This window comes from Oncorhynchus clarkii, chromosome 10 (assembly GCF_045791955.1).
Source record: "Oncorhynchus clarkii lewisi isolate Uvic-CL-2024 chromosome 10, UVic_Ocla_1.0, whole genome shotgun sequence".
Classification (NCBI taxonomy): Eukaryota; Metazoa; Chordata; class Actinopteri; order Salmoniformes; family Salmonidae; genus Oncorhynchus; species Oncorhynchus clarkii.
The window spans coordinates 2,692,727-2,717,703 of NC_092156.1; the positions used below are offsets into that span (position 1 = coordinate 2,692,727).

Here is a 24,977-nt window from a genome sequence, read left to right on the forward strand (position 1 = left end):
CTGTACATTACCAAACAGGAAAGAACCTCAGTCTACCTCTGTACATTACCAAACAGGAAAGAACCCCAGTCTACCTCTGTACGTTAAAAAACATATTAATGTTGTATTTCTTCTTCTGGACATAAAACATTTACATTTTAGTCATTTAACTAACATCCACTCAGAAGTAGTCAGTCCATTCAACTAACATCCAGTCAGAAGTAGTCAGTCCATTCAACTAACATCCAGTCAGAAGTAGTCAGTCCATTCAACTAACATCCAGTCAGAAGTAGTCAGTCCATTCAACTAACATCCAGTCAGAAGTAGTCAGTCCATTCAACTAACATCCAGTCAGAAGTAGTCAGTCCATTCAACTAACATCCAGTCAGAAGTAGTCAGTCCATTCAACTAACATCCAGTCAGAAGTAGTCAGTCCATTCAACTAACATCCAGTCAGAAGTAGTCAGTCCATTCAACTAACATCCAGTCAGAAGTAGTCAGTCCATTCAACTAACATCCAGTCAGAAGTAGTCAGTCCATTCAACTAACATCCAGTCAGAAGTAGTCAGTCCATTCAACTAACATCCAGTCAGAAGTAGTCAGTCCATTCAACTAACATCCAGTCAGAAGTAGTCAGTCCATTCAACTAACATCCAGTCAGAAGTAGTCAGTCCATTCAACTAATCCTGGCAATCCAGAACAAAAATCATCATTTATGTTACGTGCGTCTGTCCCAAGAGATTAGTACAAATCAACCATATTCTGTCATTATAAGGAACCACTTCTTCTTCAGAATAACTTTCTGCAGAATCAGAACCAGGAAGAAAAGACAAGTAGGAGTGATCAAAGTTGATCTGAATTCCTGTTCCTCCCTCAGGAACTGATCCCATGAGTGGCTCTCAGGCGTAGCGCGAAGTCCCCTGGCAGCCCTTGTCTGATCAGTTCCTCACGGAGCTGGAAACACAACACACACAGTGATTATCAGGTAGAGCTGAGGAGAAACCTGTCTGATCTGACACTGACCTGCTGTAAAACCACGTTTCTGATGTAATCATCTGTTAGTGCGATCAGAGAGGACAGTTTTATCCTCAGTACAACAACGTATCCTGTGGAAACACAGTCAGTCCACATTATTACAACACACATACACAAATCATTTGTTAAAATTTGAACAAAAGTTCATTTTGTACTTACTAGGCACACTGCTCGTTGTTGTACCGTCCAAAATATGGGTTGTGAGATCGGTGGTTGGGTGTGTACTTAAAGTTGTGGATGCTGTGGTAGTTGTGGTCACATTGGTAGTTGTGGGTGCGTACGTACTGACATTTGTGGGTGTGGTTGTGAGTTCAGTAGTTGTTTGGGTGGTATTTGGAAGTGCAGGTGAAATCTGTGTGGTCGTGAGGTTTGTTGTTAGAGGAGGGGAGGTTGTTGGTTCCTCTGTGGTTGTGAGGTTTATTGTCAGAGGAGGGGAGGTTGTTGGTTCCTCTGTGGTTGTGAGGTTTATTGTCAGAGGAGGGGAGGGTGTTGGTTCCTCTGTGGTTGTGAGGTTTATTGTCAGAGGAGGGGAGGGTGTTGGTTCCTCTGTGGTTGTGAGGTTTATTGTCAGATGAGGGGAGGGTGTTGGTTCCTCTGTGGTTGTGAGATTTATTGTCAGGGGAGGGGAGGGTGTTGGTTCCTCTGTGGTTCTGATGGCTGTAGCACAAAGACAGACAGACAGACAGAGATGTGTTGATTGGTTGATTGGTTGGTAATTGTCTCAAACATGCATTTCAACTAGCATCTGTAAATAACAGTGAGACTAGCAGAACACCAGAAAGGGGATCATTAACCTCATGCTGTAGTGAAACTGTACCCACCACTTGTGTTTCCAACCCTGACGATCAGACAGCGCAGCTCAGAGTGATACATGAAACTGAGAAGATCAACAGAACAACTGTTAAACTGTTCAGATCTTTGTTAAACAGCATTTTATAAAACATTACAAAACCAAACAAACCACATTCCATTGGTTTAATGAAACATATCAAAACCAAACAAACCACAAACCATTGGTTTAATGAAACATATCAAAACCAAACAAACCACAAACCATTGGTTTAATGAAACATATCAAAACCAAACAAACCACATTCCATTGGTTTAATGAAACATATCAAAACCAAACAAACCACATTCCATTGGTTTAATGAAACATATCAAAACCAAACAAACCACATTCCATTGGTTTAAAAAAAAAACATGTCAAAGCCACACAAACCACATTCCAATGGACTGGGGGGTAGTATTGAGTAGCTTGGATGAATAAGGTGCCTAGAGTAAACTGCCTTCCACTCAGGCCCAAAAGCTAGAATATGCATATAATTAGTGGACGTGGATAGCAAACACTCTGAAGTGTCTAAAACTGTTTGAATGTTGTCTGTGAGTATAACAGAACTCAAATGGCAGGCAGAAACCTGAGAAAAATCCAACCAGGAAGTGGGAAGTCTGAGGTTTGTAGTTTTTAGTTGCATGGTGTGCTTTTACCGTAACACTTTTTTGAAATCCGACACTGATTAACGAGAAGTTGATCTTTAAAATGGTGTATAATATTTGTATGTTTGTTTAATTTTGAGATTTATTTTGTTTTGAATTTGGCGAAGTGGGACGATGCCGTCCCAGAGAAGTAAATGAAACAGGTTAAAACCAAACAAACCACTTACCATTGAAGGGAAAGGCAGGTTAAAACCTAGTCAGTTGCACAACTGAATGGATTCTACCAAAATGTGTCTAAATGTATATTCAACTGATCGTCTTGATAGTAGCCTACAGAAATGATGGATTATGTCAGTTTATTTTGTGCCTTTATTTAATCAGGTAAGTCATTGGAATGTGGATGTGGCTGCAGACTGACCTGTCGTTCACTCCCTGAGCGATGAAGCACACAGGATAGTACCCTCCCTCCTCATCCTCAGTGGGCGTCCATCTTAGAAGGTACTCTCCTGGGACAGTGGTGTTCTCTGTGATACTGGAAGGTCCACTCACCAACAGCTCTGAAACCCTGAAACACACAGGGAGAAAAAAATACAATGTCATTATTATTTTAGATTTATTATATTATTATTATTATTTTTCATTATGAACCCCATTAGCTTAAGCAGCAGCTACTCTTCCTGGGGTCAAAACATACAACATGACATTATATGTAACATTAATAGACAAGAAAAGATCAAGGACAGAACTGCATCACTTCAAAATACGAATCAAATGAATAAAAAAGTCCTGTATTGAAATGGAAAGTGTTACATGTTGAAGATAAAAATGGCTTGAATAAAGTTGACATCAGTGTATGTATTGACTGTAGATGCCAGATCAGTTTATGTATTGACTGTAGATGCCAGATCAGTTTATGTATTGACTGTAGATGCCAGATCAGTTTATGTATTGACTGTAGATGTCAGATCAGTTTATGTATTGACTGTAGATGTCAGATCAGTTTATGTATTGACTGTAGATGTCAGATCAGGAACCAGATCAGTTTATGTATTGACTGTAGATGCCAGATCAGTTTATGTATTGACTGTAGATGTCAGATCAGTTTATGTATTGACTGTAGATGTTAGATCAGGAACCAGATCAGTTTATGTATTGACTGTAGATGTCAGATCAGTTTATGTATTGACTGTAGATGTCAGATCAGTTTATGTATTGACTGTAGATGTCAGATCAGTTTCTGTATTGACTGTAGATGCCAGATCAGGAACCATATCAGTTTATGTATTGACTGTAGATGCCAGATCAGTTTATGTATTGACTGTAGATGCCAGATCAGTTTATGTATTGACTGTAGATGCCAGATCAGTTTATGTATTGACTGTAGATGCCAGATCAGTTTATGTATTGACTGTAGATGTCAGATAAGTTTATGTATTGACTGTAGATGTCAGATCAGGAACCAGATCAGTTTATGTATTGACTGTAGACGTCAGATCAGGAACCACATCAGTTTATGTATTGACTGTAGATGCCAGATCAGTTTATGTATTGACTGTAGATGCCAGATCAGGAACCATATCAGTTTATGTATTGACTGTAGATGCCAGATCAGTTTATGTATTGACTGTAGATGCCAGATCAGTTTATGTTTTGACTGTAGATGCCAGATCAGTTTATGTATTGACTGTAGATGTCAGATCAGGAACCAGATCAGTTTATGTATTGACTGTAGATGTCAGATCAGTTTATGTATTGACTGTAGATGTCAGATCAGTTTATGTATTGACTGTAGATGTCAAATCAGGAACCAGATCAGTTCATGTATTGACTGTAGATGTCAGATCAGTTTATGTATTGACTGTAGATGTCAGATCAGTTTATGTATTGACTGTAGATGTCAGATCAGTTTATGTATTGACTGTAGATGCCAGATCAGGAACCATATCAGTTTATGTATTGACTGTAGATGCCAGATCAGTTTATGTATTGACTGTAGATGCCAGATCAGTTTATGTATTGACTGTAGATGCCAGATACGTTTATGTATTGACTGTAGATGCCAGATCAGGAACCATATCAGTTTATGTATTGACTGTAGATGCCAGATCAGGAACCATATCAGTTTATGTATTGACTGTAGATGCCAGATCAGGAACCAGATCAGTTTATGTATTGACTGTAGATGCCAGATCAGTTAATGTATTGACTGTAGATGACAGATCAGTTTATGTATTGACTGTAGATGCCAGATCAGTTTATGTATTGACTGTAGATGCCAGATCAGGAACCATATCAGTTTATGTATTGACTGTAGATGCCAGATCAGTTAATGTATTGACTGTAGATGCCAGATCAGTTTATGTATTGACTGTAGATGACAGATCAGTTTATGTATTGACTGTAGATGCCAGATCAGTTTATGTATTGACTGTAGATGCCAGATCAGGAACCATATCAGTTTATGTATTGACTGTAGATGCCAGATCAGTTTATGTATTGACTGTAGATGCCAGATCAGTTTATGTATTGACTGTAGATGCCAGATCAGTTTATGTATTGACTGTAGATGCCAGATCAGTTTATGTATTGACTGTAGATGTCAGATCAGTTTATGTATTGACTGTAGATGTCAGATCAGGAACCAGATCAGTTAATGTATTGACTGTAGATGTCAGATCAGGAACCACATCAGTTTATGTATTGACTGTAGATGCCAGATCAGTTTATGTATTGACTGTAGATGTCAGATCAGTTTATGTATTGACTGTAGATGCCAGATCAGTTTATGTATTGACTGTAGATGCCAGATCAGTTTATGTATTGACTGTAGATGCCAGATCAGTTTATGTATTGACTGTAGATGTCAGATCAGGAACCAGATCAGTTTATGTATTGACTGTAGATGTCAGATCAGTTTATGTATTGACTGTAGATGTCAGATCAGTTTATGTATTGGCTGTAGATGTCAGATCAGTTTATGTATTGACTGTAGGTGCTAGATCAGGAACCATATCAGTTTATGTATTGACTGTAGATGCCAGATCAGTTTATGTATTGACTGTAGATGTCAGATCAGGAACCATATCAGTTTATGTATTGACTAGATGCCAGATCAGTTTATGTATTGACTGTAAATGCCAGATCAGTTTATGTATTGACTGTAGATGTCAGATCAGTTTATGTATTGACTGTAGATGTCAGATTAGTTTATGTATTGACTGTAGATGCCAGATCAGTTTATGTATTGACTGTAGATGTCAGATCAGTTTATATATTGACTGGAGATGTCAGATCAGTTTATGTATTGACTGTAGATGCCAGATCAGGAACCATATGAGTTTATGTAATGAGTGTAGATGCCAGATCAGGAACCAGATCAGTTTATGTATTGACTGTAGATGCCAGATCAGTTTATGTATTGACTGTAGATGCCAGATCAGTTTATGTATTGACTGTAGATGCCAGATCAGTTTATGTATTGACTGTAGATGCCAGATCAGTTTATGTATTGACTGTAGATGTCAGATCAGGAACCATATCAGTTTATGTATTGACTGTAGATGTCAGATCAGGAACCATATCAGTTTATGTATTGACTGTAGATGTCAGATCAGAAACCACATCAGTTTATGTATTGACTGTAGATGCCAAATTAGTTTATGTATTGACTGTAGATGTCAGATCAGGAACCATATCAGTTTATGTATTGACTGTAGATGTCAGATCAGTTTATGTATTGACTGTAGATGCCAGATTAGTTTATGTATTGACTGTAGATGCCATATCAGTTTATGTATTGACTGTAGATGTCAGATCAGTTTATGTATTGACTGTAGATGTCAGATCAGGAACCATATATGTTTATGTATTGACTGTAGATGCCAGATCAGTTTATGTATTGACTGTAGATGCCAGATCAGTTTATGTATTGACTGTAGATGTCAGATCAGTTTATGTATTGACTGTAGATGTCAGATCAGTTTATGTATTGACTGTAGATGTCAGATCAGGAACCATATCAGTTTATGTATTGACTGTAGATGCCAGATCAGTTTATGTAATGACTGTAGATGTCAGATCAGTTTATGTATTGACTGTAGATGCCAGATCAGGTTATGTATTGACTGTAGATGCCAGATCAGTTTATGTATTGACTGTAGATGCCAGATCAGTTTATGTATTGACTGTAGATGTCAGATCAGATTATGTATTGACTGTAGATGCCAGATCAGTTTATGTATTGACTGTAGATGTCAGATCAGTTTATGTATTGACTGTAGATGCCAGATCAGGAACTATATCAGTTTATGTATTGACTGTAGATGTCAGATCAGTTTATGTATTGACTGTAGATGCCAGATCAGGAACTATATCAGTTTATGTATTGACTGTAGATGTCAGATCAGTTTATGTATTGACTGTAGATGCCAGATCAGTTTATGTATTGACTGTAGATGCCAGATCAGGAACCATATCAGTTTATGTATTGACTGTAGATGCCAGATAAGTTTATGTATTGACTGTAGATGCCAGATCAGTTTATGTATTGACTGTAGATGCCAGATCAGGAACCATATCAGTTTATGTATTGACTGTATATGTCAGATCAGTTTATGTATTGACTGTAGATGTCAGATCAGTTTATGTATTGACTGTAGATGCCAGATCAGGAACCATATCAGTTTATGTATTGACTGTAGATGCCAGATCAGTTTATGTATTGACTGTAGATGCCAGATCAGTTTTTGTATTGACTGTAGATGCCAGATCAGTTTATGTGTTGACTGTAGATGCCAGATCAGTTTATGCATTGACTGTAGATGCCAGATCAGTTTATGTATTGACTGTAGATGCCAGATCAGGAACTATATCAGTTTATGTATTGACTGTAGATGCCAGATCAGTTTATGTATTGACTGTAGATGCCAGATCAGTTTATGTATTGACTGTAGATGCCAGATCAGGAACCATATCAGTTTATGTATTGACTGTAGATGCCAGATCAGTTTATGTATTGACTGTAGATGCCAGATCAGGAACTATATCAGTTTATGTATTGACTGTAGATGCCAGATCAGTTTATTTTATTGACTGTAGATGTCAGATCAGTTTATGTATTGACTGTAGATGTCAGATCAGTTTATGTATTGACTGTAGATGCCAGATCAGTTTATGTATTGACTGTAGATGCCAGATCAGTTTATGTATTGACTGTAGATGCCAGATCAGTTTATGTATTGACTGTAGATGCCAGATCAGTTTATGTATTGACTGTAGATGCCAGATCAGTTTATGTGTTGACTGTAGATGCCAGATCAGTTTATGTATTGACTGTAGATGCCAGATCAGTTTATGTATTGACTGTAGATGCCAGATCAGGAACCAGATCAGTTTATGTATTGACTGTAGATGCCAGATCAGTTTATGTATTGACTGTAGATGCCAGATCAGTTTATGTGTTGACTGTAGATGTCAGATCAGTTTATGTATTGACTGTAGATGCCAGATCAGGAACCATATCAGTTTATGTATTGACTGTAGATGCCAGATCAGTTTATGTGTTGACTGTAGATGTCAGATCAGTTTATGTATTGACTGTAGATGCCAGATCAGTTTATGTATTGACTGTAGATGCCAGATCAGTTTATGTATTGACTGTAGATGCCAGATCAGTTTATGTATTGACTGTAGATGTCAGATCAGTTTATGTATTGACTGTAGATGCCAGATCAGTTTATGTATTGACTGTAGATGCCAGATCAGGAACCATATCAGTTTATGTATTGACTGTAGATGCCAGATCAGTTTATGTGTTGACTGTAGATGTCAGATCAGTTTATGTATTGACTGTAGATGCCAGATCAGTTTATGTATTGACTTTAGATGCCAGATCAGGAACCAGATCAGTTTATGTGTTGACTGTATATTTGTATTTGTGTTCATTACGGATCCCCATTAGCTGCTGCCAAGGCTTTACAGTCCATGTGTATGTATAGTGGGTATGTTATTGTGTGTGTGTGTGTGTGTGTGTGTGTGTGTATGCATGTGTCTGTGCCAATGTTTGTGTTGCTTTACAGTCCTCGCTGTTCCATAAGGTGTATTTGTATCTGTTTTTTAAATCTGATTGTACGGCAAGTGAAGAGCAAAAACCCGCTGACACACCTGTTGGTGCAACTATTGCATTTAAAACCCCTGATTTTAGTCTCTACCTATCGGCTAAGTGTTTCCATGTTTCCTTTCTCTTACGTGGACTGGGTAGCCTGTGCTCTGACAGTGATTTCCAGGGGTTGGTCTGCAGAGGCGTAGAGCAGTGCACCCTGGGCTGGTGTTGGAGACAGGAACATGGGTAGGTACAACCCCTCCATACAGGATGTCACCGGGGGGTCCACTGAGAGACAAACCATGGAGTTGAGATACAATACACAGCGTCATGTTTTTCAGTATAAATCATTACCACAACCACTTTACGATGCTACTTCTACTACTGGAAACAAGCCATAGGCATCATCTTATTCTCTATGAAGAGAAACAACTTGTTAGAAACTACCTAGACATAAAGATAAACTACCTAGATACAAAGATAAACTACCTAGATATAAAGATAAACTACCTGGATATAAAGATAAACTACCTGGATATAAAGATAAACTACCGAGATATAAAGATAAACTACCTAGATATAAAGATAAACTACCTAGATAGAAAGATAAACTACCTAGATATAAAGATAAACTACCTGGATATAAAGATAAACTACCTGGATATAAAGATAAACTACCGAGATATAAAGATAAACTACCTAGATATAAAGATAAACTATCTAGATATAAAGATAAACTACCTGGATATAAAGATAAACTACCTAGATATAAAGATAAACTACCTAGATAGAAAGATAAACTACCTAGATATAAAGATAAACTACCTGGATATAAAGATAAACTACCTGGATATAAAGATAAACTACCGAGATATAAAGATAAACTACCTAGATATAAAGATAAACTACCTAGATAGAAAGATAAACTACCTAGATAGAAAGATAAACTACCTAGATAGAAAGATAAACTACCTAGATATAAAGATAAACTACCTGGATATAAAGATAAACTACCTGGATATAAAGATAAACTACCGAGATATAAAGATAAACTACCTAGATATAAAGATAAACTACCTAGATATAAAGATAAACTACCTAGATAGAAAGATAAACTACCTAGATATAAAGATAAACTACCTGGATATAAAGATAAACTACCTGGATATAAAGATAAACTACCGAGATATAAAGATAAACTACCTAGATATAAAGATAAACTACCTAGATAGAAAGATAAACTACCTAGATATAAAGATAAACTACCTAGATATAAAGATAAACTACCTGGATATAAAGATAAACTACCTAGATATGAAGATAAACTATATAGATATAAACTACCGAGATATAAAGATAAACTACCTGGATATAAAGATAAACTATATAGATATAAACTACCGAGATATAAAGATAAACTACCTGGATATAAAGATAAACTACCTGGATATAAAGATAAACTACCTGGATATAAAGATAAACTACCGAGATATAAAGATAAACTACCGAGATATAAAGATAAACTATATAGATATAAACTACCTAGATATAAACTACCTAGATTTAAAGATAAACTACCGAGATATAAAGATAAACTATATAGATATAAAGATAATCTACCTAGATATAAACTACCTAGATAGAAAGATAAACTACCTAGATATAAAGATAAACTATATAGATATAAACTACCTTGATATAAACTACCTAGATATAAACTACCGAGATTTAAAGATAAACTACCTAGATATAAAGATAAACTACCTAGATATAAAGATAAACTATATAGATATAAAGATAAACTACCTGGATATAAACTACCTAGATATAAACTACCTAGATATAAACTGCCTAGATTTAAAGATAAACTACCGAGATATAAAGATAAACTATATAGATATAAAGATAATCTACCTAGATATAAACTACCTAGATATAAAGATAAACTATATAGATGTAAAGATAAACTATATAGATATAAACTACCTAGATATAAAGATAAACTATATTGATATAAACTACCGAGATATAAAGATAAACTATATAGATTTAAGATAAACTATGTAGATATAAACTACCTAGATATAAAGATAAACTATGTAGATATAAACTACCTAGATATAAAGATAAACTATATAGATATAAACTACCTAGATATAAAGATAAACTACCTAGATATAAACTACCTAGATGTAAAGATAAACTACCTAGACATAAAGATAAACTATATAGATATAAACTACCTAGATATAAAGATAAACTACCTAGATATAAAGATAAACTACCTAGATGTAAAGATAAACTACTTGGATATAAACTACCTAGATATAAAGATAAACTACCTAGATGTAAAGATAAACTACCTAGATATAAACTACCTAGATGTAAAGATAAACTACCTAGATATAAAGATAAACTATATAGATATAAACTACCTAGATATAAAGATAAACTACCTAGATATAAAGATAAACTACCTAGATATAAAGATAAACTATATAGATATAAACTACCTGGATATAAAGATAAACTACCTAGATATAAACTACCTAGATGTAAAGATAAACTATATAAAGATAAACTACCTAGATATAAACTACCTAGATATAAACTACCTAGATATAAAGATAAACTACCTAGATATAAAGATAAACTACCTGGATATAAACTACCTAGATATAAAGATAAACTACCTAGATATAAACTACCTAGATATAAAGATAAACTACCTAGATATAAACTACCTGGATATAAAGATAAACTACCTAGATATAAAGATAAACTACCTGGATATAAACTACCTAGATATAAAGATAAACTACCTAGATATAAAGATAAACTACCTAGATATAAAGAGAAACTATATAGATATAAACTACCTAGATATAAACTACCTAGATATAAAGATAAACTACCTAGATATAAACTACCTAGATATGAAGATAAACTACCTGGATATAAAGATAAACTACCTAGATATAAAGATAAACTACCTAGATATAAAGATAAACTACCTAGATATAAACTACCTAGATATAAAGATAAACTACCTAGATATAAACTAACTAGATAAAAGATAAACCTAGATATACAGATAAACTATATAGAATATATATGTACCTATCACTGCAAACTGAACAGGTAGTTTGCAGAGTGTGTTGTTTGAGGTCCTGATAGATTGAGATCCGTCAGTATAGGAGAGAGAGATGGACTGAGTCGGGAAATCCTCCATCACTAACTGAACTGCATATGTTCTAGTGGTATTACTGTTGCCCCAAAATGACAAGGTGCAGTTCTGAGGGAGACAAGATAAAAACAAGATTAAATGTGTTATGGCTACATACATTTTTGACTTTTAAATCAACTATATAAACCTATAGATTCTTGAAGGATATAACTTAATAATGCCTTATGATCTTATTTCAACTGTCGTAAAAATACATTTACAGGAAAGTCACTAGGTAATCCAAGGTTCTCCTATCAGAATGGAAGCCTGCTGCTACCTGGTTCTCCTATCAGAATGGAAGCCTGCTGCTAGCTGGTTCTCCTATCAGAATTAAAGCCTGCTGCTACCTGGCTCTCCTATCAGAATTAAAGCCTGCTGCTACCTGGTTCTCCTATCAGAATGAAAGCCTGCTGCTACCTGGCTCTCCTATCAGAATGGAAGCCTGCTGCTACCTGGTTCTCCTATCAGAATGGGGCCTGCTTCTACCTGGTTCTCCTATCAGAATGGGGCCTGCTGCTACCTGGTTCTCCTATCAGAATGGGGCCTGCTGCTACCTGGTTCTCTTATCAGAATGGGGCCTGCTGCTACCTGGTTCTCCTATCAAATGGAAGCCTGCTGCTACCTGGTTCTCCTATCAGAATGGAAGCCTGCTGCTACCTGGTTCTCCTATCAGAATGGGAGCCTGCAGATACCTGGTTCTCCTATCAGAATAGGAGCCTGCTGCTAGCTGGTTCTCCTATCAGAATGGGGCCTGCTGCTACCTGGTTCTCCTATCAGAATGGGGCCTGCTGCTAGCTGGTTCTCCTATCAGAATGGGGCCTGCTGCTACCTTGTTCTCCTATCAGAATGGGGCCTGCTGCTAGCTGGTTCTCTTATCAGAGTGGGGCCTGCTGCTACCTGGTTCTCCTATCAGAATGGGAGCCTTCTGCTACCTGATTCTCCTATCAGAATGGAAGCCTGCTGCTAGCTGGTTCTCCTATCAGAATGGGGCCCTGCTGCTACCTGGTTCTCCTATCAGAATGGGAGCCTGCTGCTACCTGATTCTCCTATCAGAATGGAAGCCTGCTGCTAGCTGGTTCTCCTATCAGAATGGGGCCTGCTGCTACCTGGTTCTCCTATCAGAATGAAAGCCTGTTGCTCCTTGGTTCTCCTATCAGAATAGGAGCCTGCTGCTACCTGGTTCTCCTACCAGAATGGGGCCTGCTGCTAGCTGTATCTAGCTAACCTGATCTGCATCTGAAATAAAGTTTTTATCAATAACCAAATATAGACCCCTAAATTAATCCATGCTTTTGTTACTTCTAGGTTAGACTACTGCAATGCTCTACTTTCCGGCTACCCGGATAAAGCACTAAATTAACTTCAGTTAGTGCTAAATACGGCTGCTAGAATCCTGACTAAAACCAAAAAATTGTATCATATTACTCCAGTGCTAGCCTCTCTACACTGGCTTCCTGTCAAAGCAAGGGCTGATTTCAAGGTTTTACTGCTAACCTACAAAGCATTACATGGGCTTGCTCCTACCTATCTCTCCGATTTGGTCCTGCCGTACATACCTACACATACGCTACGGTCACAAGACGCAGGCCTCCTAATTGTCCCTAGAATTTCTAAGCAAACAGCTGGAGGCAGGAATTTCTCCTATAGAGCTCCATTTTTATGGAATGATCTGCCTACCCATGTCAGAGACGCAAACTCGGTCTCAACCTTTAAGTCCTTACTGAAGACTCATCTCTTCAGTGGGTCATATGATTGAGACTAGTCTGGCCCTGGAGTGGGAAGGTGAACGGAAAGGCTCTGGAGCAACGAACCGCCCTTGCTGTCTTTCCACTGGGATTCTCTGCCTCTAACCCTATTACAGGGTCTGAGTCACTGGCTTACTGGTGCTCTTTCATGCCGTCTCTAGCAGGGGTGTGTCACTTGAGTGGGTTGAGTCACTGACGTGATCTTCCTGTCTGGGTTGGTGCCCCCCCCCTTGGGTTGTGCCGTGGCGGAGATCTTTGTGGGCTATACTCATTCTTGTCTCAGGATGGTAAGTTGGTGGTTGAAGATATCCCTCTAGTGGTGTAGGGGCTGTACTTTGGCAAAGTGGGTGGGGTTATATCCTTCCTGTTTGGTCCTGTCCGGGGGTATCATCGGATGGGGCCACAGTGTCTCCTGACCCCTCCTGTCTCAGCCTCCAGTATTTATGCTGCAGTAGTTTATGTGTCGGGGGGCTAGGGTCAGTTTGTTATATCTGGAGTACTTCTCCTGTCTTATCCGGTGTCCTGTGTGAATTTAAGTATGCTCTCTCTAATTCTCTCTTTCTTTCTCTCTCTCGGAGGACCTGAGCCATGCCTCAGGACTACCTGGCATGATGACTCCTTGCTATCCCCAGTCCACCTGGCCGTGCTGCTGCTCCAGTTTCAACTGTTCTGCCTGCGGCTATGGAATCCTGACCTGATCACCGGACGTGCTACCTGTCCCAGACCTGCTGTTTTCAACTCTCTAGAGACAGCAGGAGCGGTAGAGATACTCTTAATGATCGGCTATGAAAAGCCAACTGCCAACTGACATTTACTCCTGAGGTGCTGACTTGCTGCACCCTCGACAACTACTGTGATTATTATTATTATTTGACCATGCTGGTCATTTATGAACATTTTAACATCTTGGCCATATTATGTTATAATCTAGTAATGCAGAAAGTCCTATTTATGTTACTCTAACTTACTGTTAAATGACAGTAACCTGCTTTGGCCAGCTGGTTGTTGCCTTGGCATGTTGAATGACAGTAACCTGCTTTGGCCAGCTGGTTGCTGCCCTGCTCTGTTACAATGACAGTAACCTGCTTTGGCCAGCTGGTTGCTGCCCTGCTCTGTTACAATGACAGTAACCTGCTTTGGCCAGCTGGTTGCTGCCCTGCTCTGTTACAATGACAGTAACCTGCTTTGGCCAGCTGGTTGCTGCCCTGCTCTGTTACAATGACAGTAACCTGCTTTGGCCAGCTGGTTGTTGCCTTCATCATCATAGTCTATTGTTGCTTGTGTTGTTCTATTTGGATATTAACCTCTCTTAGGGTGAAGTCATTAGGAAGGTCACTTGATGTGACACACTCATTCGTTGGTACTGCATATCTGCATCTGACCTCATCCCCGTCTGGATCAAACGACAACAGGTTGAAATCTCTTGGACAATTAGCAGGGACACTGAGAGAGAGAGAGAGAGAGAGAGAGAGAGAGAGAGAGAGAGAGAGAGAGAGAGAGAGAGAGAGAGAGAGAGAGAGAGAGAGAGAGAGAGAGAGAGAGAGAGAGAGAGAGAGAGAGAGAGAGAGAGAGAGAGAGAGAGAGAGAGAGAGAGAGAGAGAGAGAGAGAGAGAGAGAGAGAGAGAGAGAGAGAGAGAGAGAGAGAGAGAGAGAGAGAGAGAGAGAGAGAGAGAGAGAGAGAGAGAGAGAGAGAGAGAGAGAGAGAGAGAGAGAGAGAGAGAGAGAGAGAGAGAGAGAGAGAGAGAGAGAGAGAGAGAGAGAGAGACAGACAGACAGACAGACAGACAGACAGACAGACAGACAGACAGACAGACAGACAGACAGACAGACAGACAGACAGACAGACAGACAGACAGACAGACAGACAGACAGACAGACAGACAGACAGACAGACAGACATTAATTGCAGTGTTTCAGATCTGTTTTCTATTGACTGAATACAACACACAGATTGATAAAATCACTTGTTCGTCAAACTAAATAATTTAACACCGATAAGTAGGAGTATTTACCGCATCAGAGGCATGACAGTGGTCTGTGGAGATCGGTTGACTGTCGTCGTGTCAGACCTGACCCCAAGATCCACATGAGTCCACAGCCTCCAAGCACTAACATAATTATCATTATCTATCCAGTTTCCGCTATCCAATCTGTAATGATAAAGAGACAAAGGTGAAAGGTGAGTTCCAAAAACACATCCTAAACACTGTTGTGATGATGTTCATCATGTACAATACTGTGTGTTTTAACTAATGTGTGTTTTGTCCTTTCTGATGTAATGGGACAATTTGGACATATTGTCTATAAGTACTTTGGTAACCAGGATAAAATAACTGAGCTGTTCCCTGTTACTACAAATCAGGTTCATAAACACACTGGTAACGGATGCAAGATTTGAATAGAAAATAAACACTCACAGCAGATCAAAGGTCTGTATGTTATTGGAGACGTGTCTAGTCATGACTCCCTCTGTCTGACACCAGTCCTCAGATATCCCCTGGTCCACGGTGTTAACCACTAAACTGATCTCATTCCCACAGTCCTCACTGATACAATACCAGGTATCAGTTAGGCAGCCGGTAGAGTGGAAGGTTGTCTTGTAATCAAGGTCCACCTGCAACGACACACTTCATTAAACCAGCACTTCAGACACACTGCAAGACGGCTGTCTTTAACAAGTGTGCAACCTAGATAAATGTTCTGTTTGGTAAGGAGGGTAAAGAGAACAAACAGGATCAAGGCATTCTTCATATAGCTAAATTCCTTTATCATTATGGTATGTTCAATAGTACAGAACATTCTAAACTCTGATTCATTTCAGCCTTTGTCAGGGATTACAATGATACAACAAGCCTTCTGTAGAGAACAAACCATGTTCCATCAAGGCCTGAAGAGGGAGTGGTTAGGCACAACAATCATTGGTGGACAATGCTTAGTTATCAACAACAGACAAAATCAACTCAAAACAACACTTAGGTATCAACAACAGACATAATCAACTCAAAACAACACTTAGGTATCAACAACAGATAATATCAACTCAAAACAACACTTAGGTATCAACAATAGATAATATCAACTCATAACAACACTTAGTTATTAACAACAGATAGATAATATCAATTCCAAATGTTGAAATATATATATGAAATACATATATAATGCCTAGAGAAATTCTACACACCCTCCTTGCACAATTTGATGGCTTAAAATTAAATCTAAATATGGATGAAATGAGATTGTATTCCTATTCATCTACACACTTTGCATTTATAAAATGAAAGAGACATTGTAAAAGCATTTCCAGATTAATAAAAAAAATCACACCATACAAACTAGATGACTTGGGGGGGTGGTAATCTAATGGTGATCCCTTGTAGAAGTCATTTAGAAGCAGCACGTTTTGAAGAATGGGTAGACTCTCACTAGGCACTGTAATGTCATAATGCTTATTAAAGCCTGAAATACTGAGAAGACTTGAATAGTAGTGGGTATCAGTAGTGAGTGGGTATAAGTAGTGAATAAGAGTGGGTATAAGTAGTGAATAGTACTGGGTATGAGTAGTAAATAGGAGTGGGTATGAGTAGTGAATAGGTGTGGGTATAAGTAGTGAATAGGAGTGGGTATGAGTAGTGAATAGGAGTGGGTAAAAGTAGTGAATAGTAGTGGGTATAAGTAGTGAATAGTAGTGGGTATAAGTAATGAATATGAGTGGGTATGAGTAGTGAATAGGAGTGGGTATAAGTAGTGAATAGTAGTGGGTATAAGTAATGAATATGAGTGGGTATGAGTAGTGAATAGGAGTGGGTATAAGTAGTGAATAGGAGCGGGTATAAGTAGTGAATAGGAGTGGGTATAAGTAGTGAATAGGAGCGGGTATAAGTAGTGAATAGGAGTGGGTATAAGTAGTGAATAGGAGTGGGTATAAGTAGTGAATAGGAGTGGGTATAAGTAGTGAATAGTAGTGGGTATAAGTAGGGAATAGGAGTGGGTATAAGTAGTGAATAGGAGTGGGTATAAGTAGTGAATAGGAGTGGGTATAAGTAGTGAATAGGAGTGGGTATAAGTAGTGAATAGGAATGGGTATAAGTAGTGAATAGGAGCGGGTATAAGTAGTGAATAGGAGTGGGTAAAAGTAGTGAATAGGAGTGGGTATCAGCAGTGAATAGGAGTGGGTATAAGTAGTGAATAGAAGCGGGTATAAGTAGTGAATAGGAGCGGGTATATGTAGTGAATAGGAGCGGGCATAAGTAGCGAATAGTAGTGGTTACCAGCAGTGAGTGGGTATAAGTAGTGAATAGGAGTGGGTATACGTAGTGAATAGGAGCGGGTATAAGTAGTGAATAGGAGTGGGTATAAGTAGTGAATAGTAGTGGATATAAGTAGTGAATGGGAGCAGGTATAAGTAGTGAATATAAGTGGGTATAAGAAGTTAGAAAAGTAGAGCCATACATGACAAAGACCACTAGAGGGCAGCAAACATGCACCACAGACCAAAAGGGAAACATGCGTTCCATTCTCTCGTCTAGAGTCCATTTTACAAGCCTGTTGAGCTGAGAATAGGTTTCCAAAACGTACTTAATTTACAAATTGATCGGTTATATGAAGGATCATGTTTTACAGCTTTGTTTTAAAGATTTGTGATGTACATCATTGTATTATTTGATATTTTTCTGTGTTTGAAAACTCCTTGAATGCTGGTAGTTTACTGGTAAATGCTGGTAGTTTACTGGCACATTTAGAAAGTTACCAGTAATACTGAAACCCTGTGAAGAACGTATTTTTCAAGATGACATCAGGAACAAATAAGCATTTCTCTCAGTTGAAGAAAAAACTTATAGATATAGATCTGTATTTTTGTGTCTTTTACTTTTGGTTTTGAACACTTTATATATATATATATATATATATTATGTATATATATATATATTACACCTTTATTTAACCAGGTACCCCAGTTGAGAACAAGTTCTCATTTACAACTGCAACCTGGCCAAGATAAAGCAAAGCAGTGAGACAAAAACAACAACACAGAGTTACACATGGAATTAACAAACGTACAGTCAATAACACAATAGAACAATCTATATACAGTGTGTAAAAATGAGGTAAGGAGGTAAGGCAATAAATAGGCCATAGTGGTGAAATAATTACAATTTAGCATTAACACTGGAGTGATAGATGAGCAGATGATGATGTGCAAGTAGAGATACTCGGGTGCAAAAGAGCAAGAAAAAATAACAAGATGGGGATGAGGTAGTTGGTGGGCTATTTACAGATGGGCTATGTACAGGTGCAATGATCTGTAAGCTGCTCTGACAACTGATTCTTAAACTTAGTGAGGGAGATATAAGACTTCAGCTTCAGTGATTTTTGCAATTCGTTCCAGTCATTGACTGCAGAGAACTGGAAGGAAAGGCGGCCGAAGGAGGTGTTGGCTTTCGGGGTGACCAGTTAAATATACCTGCTGGAGCGCATGCTATGGTTGGGTGTTGCTATGGTGACCAGTGAGCTAAGAAAAGGTGGGGCTTTACATAGCAAAAACTTTAGATGACCTGGAGCCAGTGGGTTTGCCGACGAATATGTAGCAAGGGCCAACCAACGAGAGCATACAGGTTGCAGTGGTGGGTAGTATATGTAGTAGTAGTGGGTAGTATATGGGGCTTTGGTGACAAAACGGATGGCCACTCTGATAGACTTCCTTGATGTATACAGAGAAAAGTGTCGGCCTGAGAATTGAACCCTTTGTCACCCCATAGAGACTGCCAGAGGTCCGGACAATAGGCCCTCTGATTTGACACACTGAACTATTTCTGAGAAGTAGTTGGTGAACCAGGCAAGGCAGTCATTTGAGAAACCAAGGCTATTGAGTCTGCCGATAAGAATGCTGTGATTGACAGAGTCGAAAGCCTTGGCCAGGTCGATGAATACGACTGCACAGTAATGTCTCTTATCAATGGCGGTTATGACATTGTTTAGGACCTTGAGCGTGGCTGAGGTGCACCCATGACCAGCTCGGAAACCAGATTGCATAGCGGAGAAGGTACGGTGGGATTCGAAATGGAGGATGACCATGGAAGCTTTCCAATCTTTAGGTATCTCAGACGATACGAAAGAGAGGTTGAACAGGCAAGTAATAGGGGCTGCAACAATTGCGGGTGAAGGAGAAGCGTGGGGGGGATTGGGAAAGTCGCTGAGGGGGGTGCAGAGCTGTTGGCCGGGGTAGGGGTAGCCAGGAGGAAAGCATGGCCAACCGTAGGGAAATGCTTGTTGAAATTCTCGATTATCGTAGATTTATCAGTGGTGACAGTGTTTCCTAGCCTCAGTGCAGTTGGTAGCTGGGAGGAGGTGCTCTTATTCTCCATGGACTTTACAGTGTCCCAGAACTTTTTGGAGTTAGTGCTACAGGATGCAAATTTCTGCTTGAAAAAGCTAGCCTTTGCTTTCCTAACTGTATATTGGTTCCTGACTTACCCGAAAAGTTGCATATCACGGGGGTTATTCGATGCTAATGCAGAACGCCACAGGATGTTTTTGTGCTGGTCAAGGGCAGTCAAGTCTGTGGTGAACCAAGGGCTATATCTGTTTTCAGATCAAAATGTTTTGAATGGGGCATGCTTATTTAAGATGGTGGCACTTTTAAAGAACAACCAGGCATCCTCTACTGACCGGATGAGGTCAGTATCCTTCCAGGTCGATTAGAAAGGCCTGCTCGCTGAAGTGTTTTAGGGAGAGTTTGACAGTGATGAGGGGTGGTCGTTGGACCCCGGACCCATTACGGATGCAGGCAATGAGGCAGTGATCGCTGAGATCCTGGTTGAAGACAGTATGTCCCAGTTTAGGTCACCTAACAGAACGAACTCTGAAGATAGATGTATATGTATATATGTCACATATGGTGTCCAGGGCAGAGCTGGGAGCTGACGGGGGGTCTATAACAAGTGACTACAGTGAGAGACTTATTTCTGGAAAGGTGGATTTTTAAAAGTAGAAGCTGGAAATGGGATATGCTTAATTAATAACCTTTTCTAACAAGATGGCAGTATTTTCATTTTTGGATAAAAAATGTTTCCGTTTTAAACAAGATATTTTGTCACGAAAAGATGCTTGAATATGCATATAATGCTTTGGATAGAAAACACAAAGATATTGTCTGTGAGTGCAACAGAACTGATGTTACAGGCGAAACCCAGATAAAAATCAGATAAAAATCCAATCAGGAAGTGCCGCATTTTTTGAAACGCCTCATGCCAATGACTCCTTATATGGCTGTGAATGAGCTACGAATGAGCTTACGTTTTCTACGTAATTCCCCAAGGTGTCTACAGCATTGTGACGTCTTTTTGCGCATTTATGTTGAAGAATAGCCGTAAGGGACCACATTTAGCAAGTGGTCACATGGTGTCTCCCGCAGAAAATCTTGCGTAAAACACTGAGGTAGCCATTTTCCAATCGCTTCTATTGAGAAACCAAAATTCTCGAGGGATATATTATCAAATATATATGTTAAAAACACCTTGAGGATTGATTCTAAACAACGTTTGCCATGTTTCTGTAGATACTATGGAGCTAATTTGGAAAAAAGTTTGGCGTTGTAGTGACTGCATTTTCAGGTCGATTTCTCAGCCAAACCTGACGAACAAATGGGAGCTATTTAGCCTACAAAAATAATCTTTTTGAAAAAAAGGAACATTTGCTATCTAACTGGGAGTCTCCTGAAAACATCTGAAGTTCAAAGGTCAATTATTTCATTTGATTGCTTTTTTTTATTTTCGTGAAAATGTTGCCAGCAGAGCCTAGCTATAGCATTATGCCATGATAAACGTACACAAATGCTTGTCTAGCGTAGGCTGTAAAGCATGTTTTAAAAATCTGAGATGACAGTGTGATTAACAAAAGGCTAAGCTGTGTCTCAATATATTTCATTTGTGATTTTCATGAATAGGAACATTTTCTAGGAAGATTTATGTCCGCTGCGTTATGCTAATTCGTTTGAGGCTACGTTACGCTCCCGCATGCAGGATGGGTAGTATTTAACACTCCTTCAGTCCTACAATCTAAGCTAGATGCCCTCAATCTCACACTAATCATCAAGGAACCCACCAGGTACAACCCTAAATCTGTAAACAAGGGCACCCTCATAGACGTCATCCTGACCAATTGGCCCTCCAAATACACCTCCGCTGTCTTCAACCAGGATCTCAGCGATCACTGCCTCATTGCCTGTATCCGCTACGGATCCGCAGTCAAACGACCACCCCTCATCACTGTCAAACGCTCCCTAAAACACTTCTGTGTGCAGGCCTTTCTAATCGACCTGGCCCGGGTATCCTGGAAGGATATTGACCTCATCCCGTCAGTTGAGGATGCCTGGTCATTCTTTAAAAGTAACTTCCTCACCATTTTAGATAAGCATGCTCCGTTCAAAAAATGCAGAACTAAGAACAGATATAGCCCTTGGTTCACTCCAGACCTGACTGCCCTCGACCAGCACAAAAACATCCTGTGGCGGACTGCAATAGCATCGAATAGTCCCCGCGATATGCAACTGTTCAGGGAAGTCAGGAACCAATACACACAGTCAGTCAGGAAAGCAAAGGCCAGCTTCTTCAGGCAGAAATTTGCATCCTGTAGCTCTAACTCCAAAAAGTTCTGGGACACTGTAAAGTCCATGGAGAACAAGAGCACCTCCTCCCAGCTGCCCACTGCACTGAGGCTAGGTAACACGGTCACCACCGATAAATCCATGATTATCGAAAACTTCAACAAGCATTTCTCAACGGCAATTCTCGGACTCTTTTCTCCGTATATATCAATGATGTTGCTCTTGCTGCGGGCGATTCCCTGATCCACCTCTACGCAGACGACACCATTCTGTATACTTCCGGCCCGTCCTTGGACACTGTGCTATCTAACCTCCAAACGAGCTTCAATGCCATACAACACTCCTTCCGTGGCCTCCAACTGCTCTTAAATGCTAGTAAAATGCATGTTTTTCAACCGTTCGCTGCCTGCACCCGCACGCCTGACTAGCATCACCACCCTGGATGGTTCCGACCTAGAATATGTGGACATCTATAAGTACCTAGGTGTCTGGCTAGACTGTAAACTCTCCTTCCAGACTCATATCAAACATCTCCAATCTAAAATCAAATCTAGAGTCGGCTTTCTATTCCACAACAAAGCCTCCTTCCCTCACGCCGCCAAACTTACCCTAGTAAAACTGACTATCCTACCGATCCTCGACTTCGGCGATGTCATCTACAAAATAGCTTCCAATACTCTACTCAGCAAACTGCATGCAGTTTATCACAGTGCCATCCATTTTGTTACTAAAGCACCTTATACCACCCACCACTGCGGCCCTCGCTACATATTCGTCGCCAGACCCACTGGCTCCAGGTCATCTACAAGTCCATGCTAGATAAAGCTCCGCCTTATCTCAGTTCACTGGTCACGATGGCAACACCCACCCGTAGCACGCGCTCCCGCAGGTGTATCTCACTGATCATCCCTAAAGCCAACAAATGAGAACTTGTTCTCAACTAGCCTACCTGGTTAAATAAAGGTGAAATAAAATAAATTAAAAAATTTAAATGTATTGTACATTTACAAAGTAAACCTACGGCCTCAAGAAGAACGTATTTTTCAAGATGAAAAGCAAGAACAAATCAAATCAAAACAAATTCTCTCATTTGAAGAAAACACTTAAAGCTGCAATACGTAGAAACGTGAGTTATAGATCTGTCTTTTTGTGTCTTGTACTGTCGGTTTTGTACACCAGCTTCAAACAGCTGAAAATACTATATTGTTGGTTATTGAAAAGATATTTCACAGCGGTATACATCTAAACTATACATGTTTGTTTTGTCACAAACTGAAATTACGCAAACTATTAGAATTGTAGCAACCAGGAAATGGCAGGATATTTAATAGGAAGCATCATCATTGTCATTGGTCTTATTGGTCTTCATTGGTCTCACCCTGTAGGTTCCGTCTGGGTTGGTCCCTCTGGGGTTGAAGGTCATGGTTCCTCCTAAAAAGTGGGAGGCCCAGGAGCAGGAGACCATCAGCAGTAGCAGTAGTAGGGAGGACTGGGAGGGAGACATGCTGTCTGTCTGTCTGTCTTTGTCTGTCTCCCAGGCTCTTTGTCTGTCTGTCTCTCTGTCTGTCTCTCTGTCTGTCTCTCTGTCTGTCTCTCTCTCTGTCTCTGTCTGTCTGTCTCTCTCTGTTTGTCTGTCTGTCTCTCTGTCTCTCTCTCTGTCTCTCTCTCTCTCTGAGTCTCTCTGAGATCAGACTCTGCTTTAATAGATACATGTTCAGCAGAGGCACATGCGCACATTAATCTGCAAGCACACTGAACTGCCCACACACACCCACACACACACACACACGCACGCACGCGCACACACACACACACGCACGCGCACGCACACACACACACACACACACACACACACACACACACACACACACACACACACACACACACACACACACACACACACACACACACACACACACACACACACACACACACACACACACACACACATAATCACACACACACATTTACAGAAGCATCTCCCACTGTGCATTATGAGTCACTCTCAGAAGTACACTAACCTGTTTCAATCACCCGACTGACTATGGAATCCTGGTGTGATAAAAAATTGTTGTTTGTCACTTGAAAAGCGAGATGAGGTTTCAGAGCAGAGTTTTTTCCACTTTGGTTCAATGAAATGATGTGGAACCAACGCGGAATAGATGTTGAATTGACGTCTGTCCCCAGTGGGAGGTGACAGGGTCCTGGAACACAGTCAGGAGTTGAAATGAAGAACACACTTTCTTTTGTTTGCAAACTTTACATTACATTACAAATACAACATACAACATAGATAATTACAATAATAAACAACTTTAAAAATATTTTACAATGGTTACATGTACAGGGAAGAATGTCAAAAGTCAACATCTGACAAATAGCAGAGAGTAACAGACGGTAACAGACGGTAACAGACGGTAACAGACAGTAACAGACAGTAACCAACACTAACTGACAGTAACAGACTGTAACAGACAGTAACAGACTGTAGCAGACAGTAACAGACAGTAACAGACTGTAGCAGACAGTAACAGACAGTACCAGACAGTAACAGACAGTAACAGACAGTACCAGATAGTAACAGACGGTAACAGACAGTACCAGACAGTAACAGACAGTAACAGACAGTAACAGACAGTACCAGACAGTACCAGACAGTAACAGACAGTAACAGACTGTAGCAGACAGTAACAGACTGTAGCAGACAGTAACAGACAGTAACAGACTGTAGCAGACAGTAACAGACAGTACCAGATAGTAACAGACGGTAACAGACAGTACCAGACAGTAACAGACAGTAACAGACAGTAACAGACAGTACCAGACAGTACCAGACAGTAACAGACAGTA

General features: G+C 39.5%; 1 protein-coding gene across 1 annotated transcript; it reads right to left on the reverse strand.

The window, feature by feature from the left end:
• Positions 1-852: 852 nt before the first annotated feature.
• LOC139419790 (uncharacterized) lies at positions 853-11,840 on the reverse strand. Its single transcript, XM_071169776.1, has 6 exons — positions 11,672-11,840; positions 8,698-8,839; positions 2,870-3,016; positions 1,836-1,891; positions 1,003-1,085; positions 853-933 (listed from the first exon to the last, which is right to left on the reverse strand). The coding sequence occupies exons 1-6, from the start codon at positions 11,781-11,783 to the stop codon at positions 853-855; spliced, it is 621 nt and encodes a 206-aa protein (XP_071025877.1). The 5' UTR covers positions 11,784-11,840.
• Between the last annotated feature and the right edge of the window lie 13,137 nt (positions 11,841-24,977).